This window comes from Bos mutus, chromosome 1, assembly GCF_027580195.1.
Source record: "Bos mutus isolate GX-2022 chromosome 1, NWIPB_WYAK_1.1, whole genome shotgun sequence".
NCBI lineage: Eukaryota > Metazoa > Chordata > Mammalia > Artiodactyla > Bovidae > Bos > Bos mutus.
The window spans coordinates 125,892,328-125,912,112 of NC_091617.1; the positions used below are offsets into that span (position 1 = coordinate 125,892,328).

At 42.3% G+C, this 19,785-nt stretch overlaps 1 protein-coding gene across 1 annotated transcript in view; it reads right to left on the reverse strand.

Annotated features, from left to right (window-relative positions):
• ATP1B3 (ATPase Na+/K+ transporting subunit beta 3) overlaps window positions 1–17,915 on the reverse strand; it is a 36,474-nt gene extending 18,559 nt beyond the window's left edge. Inside the window, exons 1-2 of the mRNA XM_070375173.1 lie at window positions 17,582–17,915; window positions 507–635 (exon numbers count right to left, since the gene is read on the reverse strand). Coding sequence (XP_070231274.1) covers window positions 507–635; window positions 17,582–17,690 — 238 coding nt within the window. The 5' untranslated portion in view covers window positions 17,691–17,915. The remainder of the gene's footprint in view (window positions 1–506; window positions 636–17,581) is intronic.
• Window positions 17,916–19,785: the final 1,870 nt, after the last annotated feature.

Here is a 19,785-nt window from a genome sequence, read left to right on the forward strand (position 1 = left end):
AGAAGGGGACGACAGAGGATGAGATGGCTGGATGGCATCACTAACTCGATGGACGTGAGTCTCAGTGAACTCCGGGAGTTGGTGATGGACAGGGAGGCCTGGCGTGCTGCGACCAATGCTTTAACCCAAGCTAGAGCTGAAATATATATAAGTAAATTACTCAGGGCAAAGTGAAACTGCTACTCAATATTCATAAGCATCACTTATAACTATATTTATCAATGTGGCTTTACTTTAACCCTCAATATTTATTTCTGTTTACCCTTGGCAAAAGACTCAAGATTTATCAGCCAAGTTTTTGTATCACTGTGTAAATATTAAAGGTCTTTATATCAGCATGTAAATATTAAAGGTCTTTGTATCAGCATGTAAATATTAAATAAAAACTTTCACATTATTTGACTCTGAAATTTACCATCTCCTACCTGCTCTATAATACAGACTTCCAGAGAAGATAAAATATAATCCAATTTTGTTAGAACCCATAATAATCACAACATAATTACCTGGACTAGGAATCTGGTCACGATATTTTGGAACCTCATCATTCAGAGTCTGAAGCATGGCCCACATTGTGAATGAAAAGAGTGCAGCCAGGAACCCATAAAAGACTAGGTAGAAGAGCAAGATCAAACCTGTAAAAGAAAACAAAACTCATAAAACTTGAAGATACACACATTGTGTGTGTTTGTCTGTGTGTAATGAAGCCAAGGTGGAAAAACAAACCAACCATCGCAAGGCTAGGATTCCAAGCTTTGCCATGCACACAGCCAAGTATCTTCATATTCCAAACATTATGAATTTGCCCAAGCAAGGGGTATTTCAGCAGGCAGCACCCACCCATCCTGTGATCCCCTCCTATCCTCTGATACTTCCAAATACAAGCAGCTTCCACAGATCATACTAATTCAAGATCAGAGCTTGAAAATTCCAGCACATAAGGGAGTGTTTCCCAAAATGAATTTGATGCCCTCCAGAAAAAAGATGATTTTAGGTTGGATAAATCCCCTTCATGTGTATGTGAGAAACAAAAGAATGAGCATTATCAACCCTGTATTTCATAATAATTATCTGCATAAATTTGAGTTTTGAAAAGTGAGTTGATTTAAAGAATAGCCAGGAAGCATGCAGAGAAGGCAAGTCATGAAGATGGTTATCAATGAATAAAGTTTAGGAAATACTGGCTGAGTGGAAGCCTCATGCAGAAGTGCAGAGAGGACAAGATGAGAACAGGCACTCTGACCAGGGGGACTTGACAGCTCCACTGCTAAGCACGAAGCCAGAGCTGGCACACGCAAGTTTCATATAAAGGGCCTAACCTTCTTTTTTTCTTCACAATCTGGAAACACTAAAATCTATCCCAAGCCAGTGATTTCTTTTGTGAACATCTAGAATTATTCTTCTCAAATGTCTGTAGTCAAAGATCTAACATTGTAAGTGGTCACCATCAAGATTATATGCTACAATACATTGCTAACGTCACACATTTACATTTGAACATTTAAAAACTGATCAAAAAATATTCAATTAATTCCCAGGTATGGCAACAGTAAAGAACACTTAATTCCCCAAAGCTGAATTAACATCAGCTTTATTTTCCAGTCTTAACATAAACTTGCTTATTAATATTTGTCCTTGAAGAAAGGCTAGAGGAGGCATTCCCAACCTAGGATCTGTGGACCCTTCACCCTCACCCATTCCCAGCAAAGATGAACTTCAGAGCTTCTGAGATTTCTATAATAATACATTTCTGAATACATCCATTTTTCTTTGTGGAGTTTATTCTTGTGATGCTCAAAAGACCCTGTGACCTCAAACAAATTGTGGCAAAAGCTAGATAACTTTCATTTGTTACCTGCAGGCCAGAAAACTGTTAGGGGAAAACAGTTAAAGCAATTTCATCTTAATTCAGACTGGCATTCCCCATCCTCCCCCACCCCAATTACCAGGAGGCCAAAATAGGGAGCGAAAGGACAGAAGGAAGGAGCACAGTACGTTCACCTCCAGACAGCAGCACTTCCCTACCACACAGAGCGATCCTGCTGCAGAAAAACAGAGGAAAACCAACCTCAAAGCCGTGATCAGTTTACTGTAAGGAAAACGAAACAGGTAAAGCCCAAAAGCTGGTTTAATGAGATACAGGGAAAAGCCATTCTTTCAGATTTGGCTCTTTGTAGGAACTAACAGATACATTCCTCCACACAGCAGGCCAGAGCACAAATAAATAAACGTAATGAGTCGGGGCTGTGTTCCAATAAAACGTCACTTAACGAAAACAGGCAGTCGGAGGCCACAGGAGTTTGTCAACTGATGAAGTTGATAGTAAACTGGAAAAGTTTAATACAGAAGTGCTAAGAGTTATTTAGCAGTGCTTTAAAGTCATCTAAAAGTATTCTTATCATGCCATTTTCAATTTTGATTTTCAGTTTCCAGGAAAAATAATGTAAATGAAATTTATAAAAGCAACAAGCAAATGAGCACATAGCAAGCACGAACAAAAATGTTAAAACTCCCTATACAGTCAGGTTCATAAAAACAGACACACAAATTAACAGCCATGTCCCAAACCTGATGCCATGCACTAGTGGCCATTAAGTCAATTGTGAATGTAGGCAGTGTACAACAAGTAAATAAGTGATTTCCAGCACTGAAGCCAATTTCCCCTACTTGATAAGATACTATTGCCAAGAACCAAACTTAACATTGAAAAACTAAAATTAACCTCACTTATAAACACCACATCCGGGCTTCCCTGATAGCTCAGTTGGTAAGAATCCACCTGTAATGCAGGAGACCCTGGTTCGACTCCTGGGTCGGGAAGATCCCCTGGAGAAAGGATAGGCTAACCACTCCAGTACTCTTGGGCTTCCCTTGTGACTCAGCTGGTCAAGAATCCCCTGCAAAGCAGGAGACCTGGGCTGGATCCCTGGGTTGGGAAGATCCCCTGGGAAGGGAAAGGCTACCCACTCCAGTACTCTGGCCTAGAGAATTCCATGGACTATAGAGTCCATGGGGTCGCAAAGAGTCGAACATAACTAACTTTCACTTTCATAAAAACCACATATGAAAGACCACTCACAAGGATGCCAGTAACTTTTTATCAACTTAATCTTCTTCCTCTAAGGGAAAAAAAAAACAACTGGAAAATAAAAACAGAAGTTATAAACTGCTGTTCTTACATGGGGGTATCTTGCAGTTAGTTTACTCAGATGCATCCGACAATGATAGGGATAAAACTGAGGGTACCTTAGATAAGGAATGGGCTTCCCTGGTGGCTCAGATGGTAAAGAATCTGCCTGCAATGCAGGAGACCTGGGTTTGATCCCTGGGACGGGGAAGATCCCCTGGAGAAGGGAATGGCTGCCCACTCCAGTATTCTTGCCTGGGGAATTCCATGGACAGAACAGCCCTCCATGGGGTCACAAAGAGTAGGACACGATAGCTCAGTTACAGGTAGGGCCGAGGGGACCTAATAAATGTGCCACGCCCACCTCAGTGCTGGTTAATGTGAGCAAGGGAAGTCATTAGGCTTCAAGGCCTGGACATCCACATTCGTTCAACACACTTTGAGACTGTGTGATCTGACTCCCTACTTCTTGCTCAAACTTCCTAGTTATCTAGATACCAGAAAGGCTATGCCTTATTCCCAGAGAATTTCGGTAAGAAACAATTTTCCCTGGGTAAATAAAATAGCAACCTGCTTACAGTTTTATGGACTGTAGCCTACCAGGCTCCTCCGTCCATGGAATTTTCCAGGCAAGAGTACTGGAGTGGGTTGCCATTTCCTTCTCCAGGGGATCTTCCCAACCCAGGGATAGAACCCGAGTCTCCCGCATTGCAGGCAGACGCTTTTAAGGGCTTCCCTGATGGCTCAGAGGTTAAAGCATCTGCCTGCAATGCGGGAGACCAGGGTTTGATCCCTGGGTTGGAAGATCCCCTGGAGAAGGAAACGGCAACCCACTCCAGTACTCTTGCCTGGAGAATCCCATGGACGGAGGAGCCTGGTAGGCTACAGTCCACGGTGTTGCAAAGAATCGGGACACGACTGAGCGACTTCACTTTCACTTACAGTTTTAAAAAACCTTTTTTAAAGCAAAGGCAGGTATAACTTTTTAAAAAAATCAATTATATGGACAAGTACAAATTTAAAGTCCTTTGTAAGTTTAAATTTTTATAAGGAGCTATTTATTGAGGTATAATTCACATTTCATTCACTATGAGTGGAAGTGCTTGGTCATATGGTAACTGTTTAGTATTTTGAGTTAAGTGCTAGACAGTCTTCCAAAGCAGCTGTAACATCCTACGTTCCCACTAGCAGAATTGCAATTTCTTCACATCTTTATCAATACTTCCTAGTGGGTTAACTTGCATTTCCCTAATGACTAATGATGTTGAGCATCTTTTCATGAGCTTATTGGTCATTTGTGTCTTCTTTGGAGAACTGTCTATTCAGACTGTTGGTCCATTTTTATACTGAATTTCCTTTTTTTATACTGAATTTCCTTTTTATGTAAGTTCTAACAGTTCTTCATACATTACAGACATGAGCCTTTTGTCATATACACGATGTACAACTATTTCCCCTCATTCTGTGGGTTGTCTGTTCACTTTCATGAGAGTGTCCCTTAAACAGAAAAGTTCTTAATTACAAGGAAGTCTAATTTACTTTTCTCCTTGGTTGCTTGGTTTTTGGTATTATATCTAAGATACCATTGCCTAAGCCAAAGTTAAGACCTGTAGCTATGTTTTCTTCTAAGAATTCTTAGTTTTAGCTCGTTTGGATCTTTGATCCACTGTGTATTAATTTCTGTACATGGTATGAAGAAGGGAGAGCCAAGAACTTCCAGATGTACAAGCTGGAACCAAGAACTTCCAGATGTACAGGCTGGATTTAGAAAAGGCAGAGGAACCAGAGATCAAATTGCCAACATCCATTGGATCATAGAAAAAGCAAGAGAATTCCAGAAAAAACATCTGTTTCTGCTTCACTGACTATGCTAAAGCCTTTGACTGTGTGGATCACAACAAACCGTGGAAAATTCTTTAAGAGATGATAATACCATTCCACCTTACCTGCTTCCCGAGAAACCTGTGTGCAGGTCAAGAAGCAACAGTGAGAACTGGATGGAACAACAGACTGGTTCCAAAGTGGGAAGTACATCAAGGAGTACATCTAAGCTGTATACTGTCACCCTGTTTATTTAACTTATATGAAGAGTGCATCATGCAAAATGCGAGGCTGGAAGAAGCACAAGCTGGAATCAAGATCGCCAGGAGAAAATATCAACAACCTCAGATATTACCACTCTAAGAGAAGGAAGTGAAGAGGAATGGAAGGAATAAGGAATCAATCCTTATTGATGAGGATGAAAATGGGAGAGTGAAAAAGCTGGCTTAAAATTCAACATTCAAAAAACTAAGTTCATGGCATCTGGTCTTATCATTTCCATTTCATGACAAATAAAATAGGCTTGGGGGGTGGGGGAAGTGGAAGCAGTGAGAGATTTTCTTTTCTTGGGCTCCAAAACCACTGTGACTGAACAACAGCAAAGAAAGAATTCAGTTACATTGTTTTGCATATCGATATCCTGCTGTCCCAGGACCACTTGTTTAAAAATCATTTGTTCCTCACTGAACTAATCAGCACATTGCTGTTGTTAGGTCGCTAAGTCCGGTCAGACTCTTTGTGACCCCATGGACTGCAGCACACCAGGCTCTTCCACTATCTTCCAGTATTTCCTGGAGCTTTCTCAAATTCATGTTCATTGAATCAGTGATGCGATCTAACCCATCTCATCCTGTGCTGCCCGTTCTTCTTTTGCCTTCGAACTATTTATATTATTAAAAATACATGTGTGTATTTACATATACACTCAAATTTTATATATTTATTTTAAAAAATATGGTAGTATAAAACATATTAAACAAGATTAAATAATTTGCCTAAGATTAACTTACCAATAAGAGAAATATCCAGACCAGTACCTCTCCATGTGGCACCTTACCTGGTCTGCTCTCCCTGGGAGCCTCAAGCAATCAACCTTTTGCAATCAAAACTCCTCTTCTCTGAAGTGCATCATGCAAGCATTCTGTGTTACTTCAGGTGACAAAAATTTACATGGAATAAGGTATCTGTTCCTGTTCTCCAAGAGTCCAGTTACAAGCAACAGACATATAAACATAGAGAAAGAATTAACTGTCTCTAACAGGAAGAGGAAGGAAAGGATTTCATCAGAGAAGGACTCCTAGAAAAAAGCAAGTTGGCTCACCAAAATGGAGAACAGGAGGGCGCTCTGGGCCACAGATTAGATGACTCCGCAGCAGGAGCAGCCAGGTGAGTATAACTTTGTGCCTCCCCCCAACACACACACACACACATACACACACACACACACACCCCCGGTGCCCAGCAACTACACACACACACACACACACACCCCCACCTTAGTACCCATCAACTACCAACAGTAGCAGCACCAGCTACTCTTTAGCAGGAGCAGGGAGCATGGGGCAGGGGGAGTGGGGGCAGGCTGGGATTCAAAAACTGGCCAAGGTATTGGATGGGTTGGTAAAAACCTTAAGGAGTAGAGGGAATCTCTATACCTCGACCAGTTCTTGGGTACTTCTGCCTCATCCCTGAATGCTGTGACAGGAAAGTCTAAATACAAACAGGAGGTGCAGAGAACCAATAATTACCAAATATTTGAGGAAAAAACTAATCCAATAAAGTACCAAATGCAACAAAGTATAACAAAAATTTACAAAGTGGACTTCTACATAACCTTTGAATTAAAAAGACAACAAAACATGAAATATTCAAAATACAAAACAATAATGCAGCCGAAGCAGAACACAAAGGAAAATCCATAGCTTTATATGAATTCACAAAAACCCCAAGACTAACCAAAAATGTCAGGTTTTAAATTCAAGACTAAAATAAATTCAAGGGAAAGTAAGAGAGATTTAAGATAGTATCACAAGTTAATTGAAACAAATGCATTTAATTTGATCAATAAAACCAGTTTCCAACTAGTAAAGAAAGTGAAAGAAAGTGAAGTCGTTCAGTCGTGTCCAACTCTTTGCGACCCGTGGACTGTAGCCCACCAAGCTCCGCTGTCCATGGGATTCTCCAGGCAAGAATACTGGAGTGGGTTGCCATTTCCTTCTCCAGGGGATCTTCCTGACCCAGGGATCGAACCCAGGTCTCCCACATTGTAGGCAGATGCTTTAACCTCTGCGCCACCAGGGAAGCCCCCAAAAACTTGAGAATAAATGAAATATATGATTTTGTGAGAAAATAAACATTTGCAAATCAGAAGTTTTTACAAAACAATAAACAGAGCTCTATTCTTAAAAGAGATACCACATCCAAATGGTTTTAGTTAGTTCTCCCAATTTTCAAGAAATAGATTTTTTATACATAAGCTATCTCTTTTGGATGCTCCATACGTTACCTAAATATTTATAAGGCTAGAACTCTCCAGACACCAAAACTGAACAGCCAGTAGTTACACAAGTCTCACACATTATATTTTATTTTACAAATGCTTACGTAGAGCTTACATATTATAGTGTGATAATGACAAAGGAACAAAGATATAGATTAGTAACAAAACGCAATATCCAAGAAAGGATCCATGTAAAATGCATGTAAAAACGTTGGCATTTCAAATCAGTGAGGAAATGATGGGTTATTCAATATACTTTGGGATAACTGGTCAGGAACAGTGTATAAAAGATTGTTAAATTTGTAATAATATTTATTTAAACAAGTAAAATTTTTAAAAGAATTAAGTGAACATGTATAAACCTCACCCAGATTCTACATAAGTAGACAATCTACTATATTCATCTATCTATTCAATAATTACCATCTATTTTTTTATGCATTTCAAGTTGCAGATGTTTGTACACTTTACCCCTGAACACTTCAATATGCATATTAACTAAAACTGAGGGAAAAATTACATTCAGTGAAATATATGACTCTACAAAGTACTATGACATGGATTTTTGACAAATGCATTCACCTCTATGATACAAACTGCTATCAAGATACACAACACTGTCATCACCCTATAAAGTTCTCTCATGCTCCTTCCCAGTCAATCCCCAGGCCCATCCTAGAGGCAAGCACTGTTCTGGGCTTTTTTCCAGCATAGGTAAGTACCGCTTGATTTAGAATTTCAAAGAAATGAAATGATATAGTACATTCTCATCAGTAAAGCTTATTTTCTGCCTAGCCTAATAGTGGGATTCACTCAGGTTTTCCATTATCTGTAGTTTGTTCTTTTTTTTTGGACTGTTGAGTAGTAGTCCACTATGTGGACACTGGTTTGTTTATCCATTCTACTGAACACCTGGGCTATTTCCAGTTTGAAGCTACTATGAATATTTTCATGTATTTCTGTGGACATATGTTTTCATTTCTCTTGGGTAAATATCTAGAACTGCTGGGGCATGGGGTACGTGTATATTTACTTTTATAGGAAACTGTCAGACTTTTATCCAAAGGGGATATGCCACATATGTTTTAAAAAGTATTACAGGTAGCAGTGATTACTCAGGGAAGAAACTGAGGATGGCAGTGGACTTACTGACTACTCACCGTAAAAATTCAAATAATGAGGTGACTTTTGTTACACGAAAAGAACAAAGCCAAGAGTTCTCACATTTAAGACCTCATTCAGTTTTCTTGGATTAGCCTATACTGACCACAAACTTCTAAAGCGCAGCTCAGCAAATCTCAGCTGCTGCCTGTTTTTGTAAATAAAATACTGAAACACAGTTAGGCCACTAGTTTACATATTGTTTAAGGCCATTTCAAGCTACTAATAGCAGAGGTGAGTAGCTGCAACAGACACTGCCTGGCTGGCAGAGCCTAAAATATTACCTGGTCCTTTGAAGAAAAAGTTTACAGCCGCCAGTTCAAAAGGCTTTGTTTTTCATTCCAAAGTGACACCTGAAACTATCTCACGCAACTCTTCCCTTAAAGAAGAAACTGAGACCAAAGGATTTTTTTTAATGACTTATCTAAGCTTCAGATCAGATCAGATCAGTCGCTCAGTCATGTCCGACTCTTTGCGACCACATGAATCACAGCACACCAGGCCTCCCTGTCCATCACCAACTCCCGGAGTTCACTCAGACTCACGTCCATCGAGTCAGTGATGCCATCCAGCCATCTCATCCTCTGTCGTCCCCTTCTCCTCCTGCCCCCAGTTCCTCCCAGCATCAGAGTCTTTTCCAGTGAGTCAGCTCTTCACATGAGGTGGCCAAAGGACTGGAGTTTCAGCTTTAGCATCATTCCTTCCAAAGAAATCCCAGGGCTGATCTCCTTCAGAATGGACTGGTTGTATCTCCTTGCAGTCCAAGGGACTCTCAAGAGTCTTCTCTGACACCACAGTTCAAAAGCATCAATTCTTCAGTGCTCAGCCTTCTTCACAGTCCAACTCTCACATCCATACATGACCACAGGAAAAACCATAGCCTTGACTAGACGAACCTTTGTTGGCAAAGTAATGTCTCTGCTTTTCAATATGCTATCTAGGTTGGTCATAACTTTCCTTCCAAGGAGTAAGCGTCTTAATTTAGAGATGTAGAATTCTAATGCAGGTCTACCTCAGTGTACTGGTAAACTTCTAAACTTATCAAGTAAAAATGCATATGCCCATAGGCTCACTTTGACTATAATGCCCTATCTGGAAACTCAAAATGAACTAGAAATTTAGTGGAATAGAAAGAATCATGGTGAGCTGAGGGGAATTATGAACAAGTTTCTCCACAAACAAGACTTTCACAGTATGGAGCTATGTCAATTAATCCATAATACTCTCAACTTCATTCAGCACAACGAACAGGTGAATCACAAGTGGACACTGACTAAATGACAATTTATCAGAAAAGCAGTTAAGTGTTTCCTATGTGCTGGATGCTGCAGGGCTATACATGCACCTGCAAGTCCTGCTCTGTGAGAACATCCGGTTAGAAGCAACATATAAACAACTCTGATCCAGGGCACAAAGTTTTTAGGTGTCACAGATGATAAATGTGGTATCCTTTTCACCTGGGCAAGTCAGAGAAGGCTTGTGGCAGAGCTGGCCCTCAATGCAGGAATCAGGGGAGAATTTACGATGCAGTGAATGGCACGGAGAGGGAATGAGCAGGGCACTCCAGGCCAAGGGGCCTTAGATATAGCCATTTGGCTATGACACAGTGGTATGTGGGGTGTACGGTATACAATGACAGATTATATAAGGTTGGAATACAATGACAGATTATATAAGGTTGGAAATATAGTTCTAAGCCAACATGTAATACACCTGGAACACCAGGCTATCTGGAACTGATTTAAATCTGAAAGCAGTGGGGATCCAAATACTTCTGGGGTATGGGGAGTACCTTGATCAAAGCTGCAGCCTTAAAAATCAATCTGAAACAGGGAGGTTGTACACAATAATTCTAACTGATGCCCAGGATCTTTCTGGGACTGCACCAGAAGGTAAGAGCCTACCTTCCCCAGTCAACAGCACTACACTGTTTTTTCAGCAGCAGATAAAGGTTGGAAAGCCAATGGCCCCATTTAAACTTGGAACAATTTTGAAAGAAAGTTACAAAAAGATCTTCATCTGATCCTTCAAGTTTTTTTCATCAGAGAATTTACAAGAAAAGACACTACCAGATCCTTAAAAAGTGGGGCAGGATTGGTGGGAATGTTAAGGACTATGCAATTTGCAACAGGTGGTTAGCATTAAGAATGCCAGGAAAAACAAGCCCCCTGGGCTTCCTCTGAAAGTGCCTGTTCACAAGATACTTCAGGGTGGGGTGAGGTGAGTGAGTGGCGAGAAGGTCAGAGAAAATTCATTCCTGGATTAACTGCAGCAGTGGTAATGAGCTGTGGGTCACCAAGAGATTCTAAAAATGTTACGGAAGTAGGACTATGCCTAGTGACAGTCTTCAAGAATTGCAAACAGAGAAGTGACTCAGAACTCCAATGGAAGAAGGGGAAAGAGCTGTTTATCAGCTGATGAATAAGGTAGTGGAGCTGTCTAAGCCTCACTCTCAGATTTATGGGATATGCAAGAAGCAACTGGAATCTGAGAGATATTAACCAAGAAGTAAAATCTGTCAGTCATTTTTGCAGTTGTTTTGAGATGAAGAAAATGAAGAGAAAACAAAGCCTAACACAGTGCCTGGGAAACATACTTTAGGAACCAAGAGAATCAGAAAAAGACTGGTTAGAGAAGTATGGAGTGGGAGGAAGGACCACTTTTTAGGGGCCAGACACTGACAACAGTGACAACAGGCCAGAAACTGCCAAAAGAAAACTACCTCACTTGGTGGACAAGGGTCTGTTCCTTAGCATGGCATCAGCAAAATACTAGGAGTAAGTTGTACTTAAGCACCAGCTCTACCAATGGCTCAGTAAACAGATATGGGGAGGTTGTTGCTGTTACTAAGTTGCTTCAGTCCTGTCCGACTCTGTGCGACCCCATAGACGGAAGCCCACCAGGCTCCCCGGGGAGGTTGTTAAGTCAGAGAATTCTTTTCAAAACTATTACTGGTTAAATAGCATGTATAGGGAGAGGAAGACACTATTAAATAAACCCTCATTAAATCTGAGAGCAGATAAGTTTAAAAAGAAAAAGCCTCTATGAAGTTCTCATAAGAGCCATAAGAAGCCTTAAAGAGAGCAATAAAACAGGACGCAGGAGACGGGATAATAACCCTGGTTCTGTTATTCTAATCAGATGCACGACCTAGGCATGTCAAACTCAGCCGAGTCTCCCATGAGAAAGTTAAATGGAAACTTTTTCTGAACACTAAACTATGAAATCCAAGTGTGGCAGAAAAAAAAAAGGAAAATGCTCAAATATCGGGTAAATCTTTATGCAATGACATACCAAAACCAAAGACACTAAAAAGTGTTGCAGAAGACTAATTACATTTAATTAGACTGGGAACATTTCACAATACTGCTCTTTCATTCAACCAACTTTTACTACATTCCCACCAAGTGCAAGCAATAGGTTAGGTGTTAGGGAATTCCAGAGTAAGATGTGAATAAGAAGCCTTCAGCCTAACAAATGCATTATGAAAGCATAAATGCTCCACTAGAAAAAGGTGTCACTGGATACACTGGAGGACTTGACACAGTCTCAAAGCAAAAAATGATTCAAAAATGTTTACCAGAGATCAGGCTGTCAAAGCTGACATCTGAGTAACTAGGTCAAGGTGAAGGAAGAAGGGGTTCAGAATCTAGGAAACAGGCCCAAAAGTGATGGGAGAGAACTACGTAGAACAGTAGATGACAAGAGAGAAATATGCCAAGTCTGCAAATAGTCTGCACGTGATGCTAAGGAGTCGGAGGGCAACAGAGATTTACATGAAGAGGTGGCTGTGAAACAGCCCATAAAGATTTTCGACAGGCCATCTTTAAAGATTCCGACAGGTTATAAGAATGCAAAAAGCCTTAGGGACCAGAAATGCAGTTTGTAAGCCCCAACACAGAAACGATACCTAAAGTCACCAGAAACCTAAGTTCTAGCAGTGTGTGTGGATGGTCCCCACAGAGGTGATAGAAAGTGCCAAGATACCCCCAACACATCAACCTCTAAGAAAGAGGTAGAGGAATAAAAAACACTCCCCTTAAATTTTAAGTGATAAAACCAGGTAGCTAACTGTACATTTTCACTTATTTATACATTTGAAAAAACTTTATACATAAGAAAATGTTAACAATGGTTATTCTATGTAGTCAAAAATGACAGATTTTACTTCAAAATCAATGTAATGAATGCCTAATTAGAAAATAATGAATTTATCTTCCAAAGTAAATTTTGTTCTTTTATGACACAATTTCTTTTTAAAAAATGCTAGCTTAGTAGAGGCTTCATCTTAATGGAAACGTTAGAAGTCTATAAAGGGGAAGGGGAATAGATATCCCCCAAGAGTAACCTTCACTTTTAAAAATTATTGTACACGTGACTTTTTTCCCCCTTTTCATACAGTTGTCCTGCCAAGTACTTTGGCACACTGTAATAAAATTGCTTGGAAAATAAAAGCGTTAAATGGTCTTTAAATATGATGATACACCACAGTGAAGATGTTACTAAGGACAGAAGGATTTTTTTTAGCTGCTTTTAATACAACTAATTCTAAAGCTGCAAATTCAAAGTCAATTTCAAAGAAATCAAATTATTTTGGGGGTGAGGGGAGGCTGCTCTGTAACACAGTAAAGCACATACTATTGTCATCACATAGCCTGGTGGGCTACAGTCCTTGGGATCGCAGACTCAGACACGACTTAGTGACCGCACAGGCTGCTGCTGCTGCTGCTGCTAAGTCGCTTCAGTCATGTCTGACTCTGTGCGACCCCATAGACTGCAGCCCACCAGGCTCCCCCTTCCCTGGGATTCTCCAGGCAAGAACACTGGAGTGGGTTGCCATTTCCTTCTCCAATGCATGAAAGTGAAGTGAAAGTCAAGTCGCTCAGTCGTGCCCGACTCTTAGCGACCCCATGGACTGCAGCCTACCAGGCTCCTCCATCCATGGGAGTTTCCAGGCAAGAGTACTGGAGTGGGGTGCCAGGGCCTTCTCCGCACCACACTATTATTACAGGTATCTGGACTACAATACACACACTTCCCCCTCCCTCCATCAACCCAGGAAGTGCTGCCTCCTGCCAGGTGATGGCTCAGTTAGCCTCAGCAGTTGCTGCTGCCACACCCACCACTTGACCTTCATTTACAGTCAGCCCACAGGGTAAGGCAAGGCCTGTTACTTTTCCAACAGTGCAAATTTTTGTAAAGTTTCTTTGATACAACATTCCACCAGAGAAAGAATACCTTACAAAACTGGGAAAATAAACACACTTGCCTTCTCCCTTACAGTCAAATACACAAGACTGGGATGGAGCCTGATCTCCAAAGCAGAGCATTTACTGAGGCATGACCCAGAATGGGAGCAGGTGATCGAAAAAAACTGCAATTCGTGGGCCTACAATGAAAGAGAAGCATATGAACAAAATGTAGATGTTAGTAGTTTCAGTCCAGAATCCTGATCCTGCTTGGAATCAGTACCTTGAGTTTAAGATTATCATTAAAGCATCTACTGAGAGATAACCTTAAGATAACGAAGGCCAAAGAAGCCTACAGGCAGATGTCATTAAATGACATCATGTCATGGGTTTCCCTGGTAGCTCAGATGGTAAAGAATCTGCTTGCAATGCAGGAGATCCAGGTTCCATCCCTGGTTGGGGAAGATCCCTTGGAGAAGAGAATGGTCACTCACTCCAGTGTTCTTGCCTGTAGAATTCCATGGACAGAGGAGTCTGGTGGTCTACAGTCCATGGGCTCGCAAAGAGCTGGACACAACTGAGCGACTAATACTTTCACTATTCCTGACTTGCCCTTACGTTCAGCCTGCATATCAGCTCTTAGGAACACTTTGATCACCTACACGGTATACATTAGAAAGCCGTGAAAATGGAATAAAGTACATGTATATAAACATTCTGAAACTGCTGAAACCAAGTGAAACACATTAGCCAAATATATAAGAACCTAGTCAAAATCCTCACACAGCTGTTTTAAAGACGGCAATGACATGGATCATGAGGTATTTTCACTTTATCCCAAATGTAAAGGGCAAGACTGCTTCTTAAATATTAATATACAGTGCACTTAGAAAGGAACCTCACTTGGGACAAATGTGCTGAAGACTTGAATGTAAAAGATAAAATCAGAAAACATCTTAAATGAATGTCTTTACAGAACCCTTGAGGTAGAGAAAGGTTGTCTCTATATGCCAGCAGCCCAGCAAATCTACCCAGGTCAAAAAAAGATGTAATAATCCCCTCCCTCATTAATTTCAAAAGCAAAACAAAACATCTGCACAAATGAGGTTTAAAAAGAAAAAAAACTATAACACACTTTCAGAATATAAAAGGTACACAGATTATCCGCAACCCAGAAATTCCACCAGTAGAAACATATTTCAAGGAAATCAATTTACAAAAATGCACAAGGATAAAGGAATGGGGGGAGGAGGGCCCAGTACATAAAATATGCACTAGTTTAAAAAAAATGAAGAATTACTTCTATTACCATAGGTATCTCCCATGTATACATAACATACATGTTAAACTAAAAAAAACAAACATGTAACTATACAATGGAACAGCTATTAAAAATGATATAAATCTTTATTTAATAACACAGGAAGAGGCCCACAATATACTCAAAAGATTATAAAGCATAATTTACTGTATGATCTGTTAAAAAATTAATAACATTATATGCATTAAGTCTGCCCACACATGTACTGAAATACATAGTGTGGACTATAGTCCACTTCTCCACTGGGAAGTGGATAGTGGACTTCTCCAGTTGGGAAGATCCCCTGGAGAAAGGAATGGCTACCCACTCTGGTATCCTTGCCTGGAGAATTCCATGGACAGAGGAGCCCAATGGGCTCCACTACATGGGGTTGCAAAGAGTCGGCACTACTGAGTGTCTAACAGGGGTAATGAGATCAGGCAACTCACTCATACACTACCTTTCTGATAAAGAAAGGCCAGAGGATACGCTTTCTCCAGGTGGACCCCATGCTTGAGGGTACACAGCGCTGATTCCTGCCTACAGGCACCACTCCCCAACATCTCCTTGGAGTGTCCTTATGCCTGCTGGGATAGGATTATGGACAGTTCTCACCTATTTATCCCATTCAGTGTTGCCTTACTATTATTACAATAAATGCAGAAATTTACTCTTTGCTGACAATTTCCATTTTGAAAATAAAGAGTATTGCCTTCATTCTTCTAAAGCTAATGCCAACTTCACCTGTACTCCTTCCACTGCCCTTACATAATCCCATTCTCTGATACCAAATAAAATCTCTATCCCAACAGCATGTAATACAAAGGTTAAAGAGCACACCCTGCATTAAGAAACGTCATTCAAAAAAAAAAAAAATGTCATTCTAACAAAGCGAAGACACTTAGTACTGGAACTGAGAAAGGTAGTCTACACAAATTCATCCCTCTTCACCACTCAAATATTTCTTCAGCAAAAAGTACACTCTAAAAACAAAAATAACTGTTTACAGCCCCCCCTCCACTTAATTCTAAATGCAAGATCTATTTCCTCATCACACTAGTGGGTTCCCCATAGACAGCCATTTGAATAAAAATCGTGATTACCATGCAGTAAGGCAAGGCATCTGTAAAATAATACAACCGCTGGACTAGGATTAAAGGACAACTGGGTTCTTTTCTTGGTTCTGTGGAATATATAATTTTACACAAACAAAATCACAACCTCTCTGGGGCTCATTTTCCTCATCTCTGAAGCAGGGTTTGGGCTAAAAAAAAAAAAACCCTCCAAGGCCCCCTTGCAACTTGTAATAGGGCTTTAAGCCGCCTTTCTATTCTAGAAGAGCCGATTTCAAGTAGCAGCAACAGTTTATTTCCTAAGTCAAAGCTAATTCACTCTCTTGATGCTTCTTTTCAAAGTGTCGTGCTCAAATAGTTCTCCAGTCTAGAAATACTCTCACGCAGAAAAGTCTGTCATGACCAACTAACAAAATATTTTTCAAAAGAAAAAAAATTGGTTTACTTAAGTTTAAAGGAGGGAAGCGCTAGTCGGGGGGAGCACGAGTCCTTATTCAGACGTTAACAGTTTTTCCAAAAAAAAGAGGCACTCGAAAGCAGCACCACACTGGCGGATGGTTTAAATATTTCTTTTAAAACAAAGAACCCATGCAGAGGAAAACTGCTAGCAAATACAACCATCACACGTTTTGAAGGCACAGGGTAAAAACAAACAAAAAAACAAACCGTGACTTTCAGACCGAATTTACTTTCCCCTAATAAAGTACGTTGGTAAGGAAGAAAACCTGTGTCACTAAAAAGGAATTAGGAAGGAAGCAACCTTTTTAAGGGTCTTTTCACTGGACAAATTCAACTGCATTTTCGGGTATCGTGTACTTGTGTGCTTAACACAGTCGTGCAGCCCACACACTGAACACTAGTTCACACTCTTCCGACCGGCTGGGGTGGCAGCGTGGACGAGTCACAAGATAGCGGCGGGAGTGGAAATTTCCTCTCCCCGGGCGTGGGGCAGGGTCTAGCTTCCCCGAACCGCTCGGCGCCGCCGGCCGCCTCCGCCAGGGCCTCTCGGGGCCGGCGCGCTCCGTACAAAGGAGGCCGGGCGCTCGGCCCCCACGCGCTCCGGGCTCCGGGCAGCGGTCCCCGGCTTCCGGCGCCTCAGGCCCCGGCAGCACGTGCGCCCGCTCCCGGCCGGGAGGAAGGAACCGACGCGGCCCGGCGGGGGCTGCCAGCGGGCCCCGCCGCCAAGCCCGCCCGCCAGCCCCGCGAGAAATGAATGGGGCCACGCTACTCCTCTGCCGCCGCTGCCGCTCGCGTTCCAGTCTGGCGGCCAAGACGAAGACCGCTGCGGGCGGCGGTGGCTCCTGGGGCCCCCACGCGGGGAGCCGCCTCCCGCCTTCCCTTCCCACCCGACCCCACCCGGCGTCCCCCCAGACCGCGGCCGGCCCGGGTGCCCAACCGTCGCCCGCTCACCCCAGCTCTTGGCGGTGCGCCCCAGGAACTCTCCGGTTGTCCGGTTGTAGATGAAGAGCTTCCACTCGGCCAGGCTCTGGTTGAAGGACTTCTTGTCTGTCTTCGTCATGGTGTGTGTGCCGACGGCGAGAGGAGCGGCGGCCGCGGGGGTGGAAGCGGCGAGGAGCCCGGAGGCGCGTCCCGGCACTAGCGGCGAAGCCCGGCGGCGGCGGCGGAAGGCGCGACGGCAGAGGAAACCTTCTCGCTGCGGTGAGCGCTCAAGCAGACTGCGCTGCGCCGCGCCGAGCCGGGGCCGCCGCTCCGGCCGCGGGAGCCTGACGTCTCCGCCCTCCGCAGCCAATCCCCGCGCTGTTCAGGCCCCGCCGCCACCGCCGCCACCGCCTCCCGCCCGCGGCTGGGCGCAGCCGGACGCGGCGAAGACGCCCCGCCCTTGCCCCGCCCCCACTCCCGCCCCTCCCCGCGGTACCCGGCAGGGCTCCGGGACGCTCTGAGTTCCCTTATCCCTGGCCGGAGGGAGCGAAAACTGTGCAAAGCAACTTAAAAAAAAAAAAAGTCATGAGAGCTTAATAAGAAGCAGGTTTATAATGACAAGCAAAAGATGAGCGTCCCTGACCCACAGGTTTCTCAGAAGGAGGACTCTGGGGAGATGCTGCGGGCGACCGGGACCCGGGGTCCCCTCGCTTCTTTGCCTGCTGCGGCGCGGGACGAGGAGAGCGCGGAAACTACTCCAGTCAGCTAAGTCGCCTTCACCGAGAAGGGGACCTCACCCCTCTCTCCGCAAACCGTTTCCAGGCGTTCTCCTCTGGGCTCTGTGACGTGACTTAAAAGATAGTCCGCTGAAGTTTTTCGTGAAGGTGTTTGATGTACTACATACCGCTGCTCGGAGAACGCCCTGACTTGGCTCTTTTGAAGGAGTCAACTAGGAATCTTAGGTCAATGGGGATTTCATCCAAAGTTTGCCAGTGTTAAGTAAGTTCAGTATAGTTTTCTCCAGCTTTAATTGAATTTATCAGTGAAACCAATACATATGTTTTCCTGAAGTTCCTATCAGCTGTTAAGATCTGCTTTTTCTCAAACACTCAGGCTGTACAGGAAATCAATTCTTCGTTTAGGGTTGATGCCTAGATAATGTTCCTGACTTTTCATCTTTTCCACTGCACGGTTGCTCCCTTTGGCCAGCGCTGAGGGTGCAGTCGTTGTTTTCCTACACGAGGTGGAGCTGAAGAGTGCCGTGCTCTGAGACCTGGGACAGCGTGAAAAAATTTAAGTGGAAGTTTGGGCAGGAGGTGGGGGTTTGTTTTGTTTTGTTTTTAGAGAACAGAAATAGAGCACCGCCTCTGTTTTATCAGCAAATAAAAATTATGAATGAAGGAATGTAGCACACACCTTATTGTTTGAAATGATGCATTATAGTCCATCAGAGAGTTTAAACAGCTTGCAAATGCATTAAAGGAGTAAATGGATAACAAAATTCTGGTATTTCTCTTGTTTCCTCACTTTGTTTATCAAAGCAAGGAATTATGTCTTTCACAAATGGAAAAGGGATAGAAGAATATCTTATTATAAAGTGATTTCCCCCTGTGCTTAGGAAAGCTAAATTTATAATTATGACCAAATCCAGTTATTTTGTCGAACCAATGACAGCAAAAGAGTTGTAGAAGACTTCTGTAAAGTTTGGCATGAAAATGGTATTAGAAATAGCAAAATATTGTGCAAGCAAACTAGAATGCATCTCTACAGTTCCTAAATAAGGTTGAAAAGGAACTGAGGAATGGAAGTAGTTAAGTATTTTTGTCTCATTTAAAATCGAACTACGAATTAGAGGACAGCTAAAATATTGGTGGAGTTGGTAGCAGGCTTTCTAGTTTGGGCAACAGTAAAGATGCAGAGTCTGTTTGAAATAAAATATAAAACCATCTGCTTTATTGATACTGTGTGTGTGTTAACAAGCACACTTCGGGAAATAACCTGGCGCAAACAGAAACACGGTAAACAAGAACATTATGAAACAGCGTTTCAAAGATATTGAACGCTGCCAGAGATTGGTAGTTTGTATATTTTTAATGGTCATTAATATGCTTTTCGTACATAATGCTTTTCCAATTAGGTAAATAAAAATATAATTCAGTAAGTGTTTTCAAAATTCATGGCTAGCTTAGTGTAATAACTAATCTAACCGATTTCAGTTGGGGAAAAGTTTACAT